Genomic DNA, 6,354 nt, shown 5'->3' with positions numbered 1-6,354 from the left:
TTGGAGAGGTGGAGAGTAAGACTGTAATACTCTTACTTCATTTAAGCTTGACCAGCGGAAAAAGCTAAAATGGTCACAAACTGATAAATCGATGAAAGTGAGAACTCTTCCATAAATGTTCTTTCAGGGGTTGGAGAGGTGGGGAATAAGGCTGTCACATGTCTGAGCAATGTAGAAAGCTAAAATGATCACAAATAATAAATGGTGTAATTGATGATATGTAATTGACAGCAAATACTGTGAAATTGATAGTGACTAACAGTATTTCTATTAAGGGGCAAAATAACCAAATTCAAGTTTGCTATTTGTTTTGAAGCATATAAATTCAGGGGCCATGAGGGTGTATAAGGTATAGACATTACGTACTGATACAGACATTATGGGCCAGAAGACACTGGAGATTTTCATGTGTTTACATCCTAGCCCAGAGCACTGCCACATCACCAAATGTATTCACGTGTTAAGATGGGCAGGAATAAACTGCAGTAATTAACACATGTAGTCTGTCAGATTTTAAGTTGAATGAATGAATAGTGAAGAGAAAAACAGACACAGTCAGAAAAGTAAAACTGTCTCATTTAATGGCCCCTGAATACCTGGGTTTTGTTCCTGGTTCCACCAATGACTTTAATTATTCTTTTGAAAAGTGTCTTTTTAAAAATGATCGATTGAGAAGTTAGTCTCATAGCAGAATATTTTTCAAAAATATCAGTATGATTAATCAACCTTGGTGAAATACATTTTTAAAAATGTAAATGATTTCTAACGATGTTGCATATCTAAATACTTTATACTGTAGCATCCATCCAATATATATTTCCATGCGCTGGACACAAACATTTCCTAAATATTAAGGAAAGATGCTGATTTTGTAATATGCCAGAGAAATTGTTCCATAGTCAATATATTGTTATTTGCATTTAAATATTGCATCAATAATCTGAAAACAAGAAATAGCCTGATTACGTCTACAGACTGTTTAGAAGCTATGATTTCCATCATGGACTGCATTCAACTGTTATATTTTATGGCACAGATTCAGTGGGAATCTGATCTACTAAAATATTTGGGCTGTGAAAACTCCCACACTGTGACAGATGTCAAGTCCAATTAAGTGACTCATGTCCAGGTTTCTGTCCAATAGGATTTCCCATTAAATATCAATTTAGAGGGAAAAATTCCATCCCCCTTCTTAAGCCTTTATCTCTTCCACCATCTCCAGGCTGCATCAGTTGGTACCAGGAGAGCCAAGAAGCCACACACAGCTCTCCATCTATGCTCTGGCTCTGCCACCCTCTTCCAGTCTTTCTCTGCTTCCCTGTCACTGTTACTCCAGGAGACGTTCCCTTTCCACCACCCTTTCTCCAAGCATCTCCAAGCCACTGACTGTACATATTTTGCTACAAGGTAAAGAGAGAGGGGATGGGGTGGGAGGTGTGATCAAACCTTTAAAGACTTTGAAGCTGGAAAACAGGTGCCTGTTTATAAAACATACAAGTAAATAAGGGACCAAGAAGAGGCAACCTTAGCTCCGAGTTACAGTATTGTGTTCCTGGGAGCTGGGGAGACATCAGCTAAACAAAGCCTTATCTCGGGAAAAAAATCACTTCTGAGCAAGATCGCATCTCTGTCCTGCACTTCTCAGCTTCTGTTCAGCCCTCATAAGGGAGGAAAGGAACCCTGCAGGAGCGGAATCTTATCTTAACCATCTTTCTTATTGATTATTCCGCTATTAGAAAGTGGAGGAATCAGCTCTTTGATGTGATTGTGTCTATCTCTGCATCTCTTTTGTTATTTATAGAGCCATAGGAAGCGGGGAAAAAGCAGGAGACTTTTCAACACATCATTTTGAAAAAACGAATTTTTCAAAATGTTTGAGAACAATTAAAAGGAAAAGGCGTTTTTGATCTACCAGCGAAGCGAACAATCACCCTCATCCTGAGATACCGTCCTTTTCTGTGGGCACCGGCGCGATGACAGCTGCTTTTTCATTTTTGAATGTAATAAACAGTTGCTGCTTTTAATATTTTTCCGGAATTTTCCCCTCGCTATTCTCTGGAATTTTAACTCTAAAAGATTGGAGAAAAGATTGTCGAAAGGGCTTTTGCAAGGTAAGATTCCTTTAAATCATTTGTTCGGCTTGAAACTAAGTTGATTCATATTACATTTATAGATTCATTGCACTCTATAGTTAAAGAAATAAAATGCATATACAGCATGCTATTTATGAATGCTTTTAAAGATATCTGGAAGAGAATTTAACATGCTTGGAGGGGAACCCAGGAAGTTTTGTACAAACTATAACTATGTCGTGGCTTTTGTGATTTTCCATATCTCCTCTATATGTCTGTTCCCTTTCAAGCCGACTGTGTAGGTGCAAGTTGGTTTACTTCTAGGCGTACCAGAGAAAAGCCCACAGGGAGTCACATGTAGTTCACCTGAAGCGTCTGTTTTTATTTCGCTTTAGAGGACCTGTTTTCCTTGCCCGAAAGGAAAGCTGTTTTGCAGCCCAGTTTGCTCAGAAGCGATGCTGGGACCCGATCCCAGGCATCCCAGGCTTTTGTTTCTCTAGGAGCAAACCCACCTACTGGACAAGTCTCCTACGTGGGTTTCTCCAGCGCCGGGCGTCGCCTGGGAGAGACCCACTGGGCCAGGAGTTCGCAGCCCGGCGGTCCCTCCCGGGGCTCGCAGTCTGGCCAGTGCCTTTCCTCCCTTCCTGGCCCCTTTCGTGAAACCCGAATTCCCTCGAAGCCCGGCGGTTCCGACAGTCACCCTCCCAGAAGGCGCGCAACAGGGGACCGCGGGAAGCCGGAGAGATGGCCTTTCCAGGAGGGAATGGCCGGAGGAAAGCCCGGCACAGACGCGGCCTTGGCGAGGCCTCCTGGGAACAGCTGCGCGCTGCAGAGCCGGGTCCCGGGAGCGCCCGAACTTTGCTGCGGGGCCTCAGCTTGCGTCGGGGCATCCAGCAAGGCGCCCGCTCCTGCCTTCCCTGCCCTCTCCCTGTCCTCCCGCAGCGACCTGGCCGCCAGCAATATCTTGTGAGCGGTCGGCAGGCTGCGGGGCATTGTGTATTCCACATCTCCGCGTCCCTAGGTCCCCGAGGCGTGTGGCTGTGTGCGTGACAGATGGTGCTCCGGGAGCGTGCGAGGGCGCAGGAGTCAATTTTCTTTTGAAAAGTGTCTGCACGTTTGTTCAGTCATTATTTCGGAGAACAGTGAGGGGAACGAGGAAACCTTCCTGCCCCCGGCCGCCTGCGCTCAGGGATGGGCCGGTCTGCCCGCACCCCAGCGCAGGGCTGCCCCAGCGCAGCCCCAGGCTCCCCGACTGCTGCGTCCCAGGCGCCTGGGCCCGGAAGCACACACGGCGTCTCCCCGGCCCAGCAGAACTCTTTTGTGTTCGTCTTTTGGGTTCATTCGTCAGTCTAGGAAAGGGACCAAGGGAGGCAACTGGAAAAGCGCGCTTGATGTTTGCCTAGAGGAGGCACAGAAATCTGCAGGCCTGAGCTGGTTTCCCAGGCCCAGGGCCACCGGCCCTCTGGTTCTCTTGCAGGCAGAAGCGTGGGCGACCTCGCCAGCTCCCGCGCCGTGGGGATGCGGAGGCGCGGGCTTCGCGCCCTCCCTCGAGACGCGTGGGGCTGGGCTGGGGAGGGGCGCGGGGCGCACGGCCGTGCCTGGGGGCCGTGTGGCAGACCCTGGCCTGCCAGCCTTGCAGGAAAAGAAGACCCTCGCGCTTTTTATTGACTGATTTTCTGATTCCCTCTCAGCCTCCAAAATGATGCTGAGTCCGGACCAAGCCGCGGACTCGGACCACCCCAGCTCGGCGCACTCGGACCCGGAGTCGCTGGGCGGCGCGGAAGCCAAGGTTCTGGGCAGCGTGTCGGACCTGGAGCCGGTGGAGGAAGCCGAGGGCGACGGCAAGGGCGGCAGCCGCGCCGCGCTCTACCCGCACCCGCAGCAGCTGAGCCGCGAGGAGAAGCGGCGCCGCCGGCGCGCCACGGCCAAGTACCGCTCTGCGCACGCCACCCGCGAGCGCATCCGCGTGGAGGCCTTCAACCTGGCCTTCGCCGAGCTCCGCAAACTGCTGCCCACGCTGCCCCCGGACAAGAAGCTCTCCAAGATCGAGATCCTGCGCCTGGCCATCTGCTACATCTCCTATCTCAACCACGTCCTGGACGTGTAGGCGGGAGGGGCGGGGCCGCGCGGGGCCGCCCGTCCGGTGTCCCGGAGACGCCAGCGACCCGGGCGGCTGCCGCGGAGGGGGCCAAGGCGGCGGCGGCCGGCGGGACGGCCGCCCCCGGACTCTGGGACCAGCAAGAAGCTCGCAGCCTGTTCTCTCTGGTCAGCGGGGCGACAGGGAAAGGTTTCAGAGGCCGGGAGGTGGGGTTGGCTGGGAGCCCAGGGGCTCCAAGAGGGGTGTTTTCCAGGCCAGAAGAGCCTTCTGGGGGCACCCAACCGAGGCGACCTGGTGCGTCCCCCAGGCGTATTAGGATCCTCACAAGGGTTGTTGCTTTAACCCCCTGGAGACCGGGTTCTCCTATATTTATCTCCCACACATCTTCATTTTTGAAAGAATTGAGGGCAGAAGATTCAGAGTACAGATTCATAACTCTAGACTATCTGGAATTTCTCTAATTGACAGATCAGCAAACATTGGGAAAGGGGAGAGGAAGAACTCCTTCCGGAGATTAAGGCGCAGAACGATGGAACAGGAAACTTTGTGTTTCTTTGTCAGAAGAAAGATTGTATATTAGAGTCCAAACAAAACAAACCCTGAATATTTGGTAAGGTTTAAAAGATATTGAGAATAGACACATTGTGGGAGGATTTGAGCTGGGTGAGATTTTAACCCCAAGATAGGACACTGATCTAGACAGATAAAAGCATATTTAAGTGGAAAATTTAATATCTGATTGCTCTTTCAGGTGAAGTGCCCCTTTATATATCCAAAAACATCTATTTGTGACCTTAAACATGTGGACCCATAGGTGCAGTTAGAAGAAGACCTATTTTATTTATTTTAGAAGGAGTAGAGTATTTTTTTCAAGACATTTATTTTTCAGAGTGGTGATAATTTTACTTTGGATACTCTGTGCCAATTTATTTATAGTCAAGTGTTTACACTTTTCCTGTGGAATAATTATGTCTAAATCTTTATGTGTTTGTTGAGATTATACTGTGGTCTTTCTTTTTGCTCTAATTATATTGCACTTGTATAAGAAATTTCCTGCTTCTCTGTTTCTAAACATATTTTATATATTAAGATGTTTGTTCCTGAAAGGTTCTTTTGTTGTGAGATCAGCAACACTAGCACTTCACTATTATAGTTTTTTAAAAAAATAAGTGTTGTTATTCTTATCTGTAGTTATGTCTAAAAAGTACTTTACAAATTGTTTATAAGGAGAGTAGCTTCTTTGTATGTGTGTGTGTGTGATGTTTGTGCGTGGGATGATTTTAGGAAATTAAGTTATTTTCCTAAAAAAAAAAGAAAAAAAGAATTCAGAACTACTTTCCTCTGTGACAACCAAAAAGAAAAGTCTATAACCTGAAAATGTTTCATGTTCTCAGCTATGAAACTCTTCAAGCAAGGAGTGTATTTTAGAAACAAGGGGGGAAAAAAAAAAAAACCACATCTGCTATCCAAAGATTTTAGTCTTTTTCAGGGTTTTTTTGTGTCTCTGTTGCTTTATATAATGCAATATTTTGTAGTGAAAATAGATATAATCTGGTTTCTATCTGACGAGTTTTTCATATCTCATGAATGGTGCGCTGTTTTGCATATAAATAAAGGTATCAAATAAAGTCCTCTTCTTTAAGTATCTGTCTAAAAGAATGAACATGCTCGTTGAGCATGACATATCTTAATGGACTAAATTCCTTAAAAGGGAACAAGTAAAAGAAAACAAAAACAAACCTTAACACAGACATATTCTTGTATTGAGATCCTTGACATTCTTCTCAACTTGGACATGAATCAGTCTATAAATACATACCCCAGATATGCTGATGACACACATCATGCTATCCCTAATGAGGAAAAGCAGTATAGTGTTTATGTAAAAAAAAAAAAAAAAAAAAAACAACAAACTTACTTGAATCATAGATTCCTTTGCTTTAAAAGAAAACTTTATAACCCTCTAACCAACCTCTACAAATCAAGTTAAAAGTCAGGCCCAAGAGGAGACCCGTGTGCAGTCACATAGCTTCTTTACTGGCAGTAAGAAGACTTGTTATGACAACTCTCCCTCTGGGCACTTATTGAGAACAAGGTATGTTTTACTCTTGTAATGCTCAAGCATCTAATCAGTACACAGATTCAGGATGTGATACCAACAAACAGCAACAGCAAATAAAAAGG

The 6,354-nt window shown here is 46.0% G+C and overlaps 1 protein-coding gene across 1 annotated transcript; it reads left to right on the top strand.

The window, feature by feature from the left end:
* Nucleotides 1–1,229: 1,229 nt before the first annotated feature.
* On the top strand, nucleotides 1,230–4,193 carry Nhlh2 (nescient helix loop helix 2). Its single transcript, XM_013516409.1, has 3 exons — nucleotides 1,230–1,407; nucleotides 1,802–2,111; nucleotides 3,764–4,193. The coding sequence occupies exon 3, from the start codon at nucleotides 3,772–3,774 to the stop codon at nucleotides 4,177–4,179; it is 408 nt and encodes a 135-aa protein (XP_013371863.1). The 5' UTR covers nucleotides 1,230–1,407; nucleotides 1,802–2,111; nucleotides 3,764–3,771; the 3' UTR covers nucleotides 4,180–4,193.
* The last annotated feature ends 2,161 nt before the right edge of the window (nucleotides 4,194–6,354 follow it).

The sequence above is a fragment of the Chinchilla lanigera genome, unplaced genomic scaffold, assembly GCF_000276665.1.
Source record: "Chinchilla lanigera isolate Chin_1 unplaced genomic scaffold, ChiLan1.0 scaffold00034, whole genome shotgun sequence".
Lineage (NCBI taxonomy): Eukaryota > Metazoa > Chordata > Mammalia > Rodentia > Chinchillidae > Chinchilla > Chinchilla lanigera.
Note: the sequence above shows the minus strand (reverse complement) of the source record. Positions and strands in the feature narration are given on the sequence as shown.

Excerpts from the sequence above, each read along its gene's own strand:
- Nhlh2 (XM_013516409.1), top strand. The coding sequence starts at position 3,772 with ATGATGCTGAGTCCGGACCAAGCCGCGGACTCGGACCACCCCAGCTCG.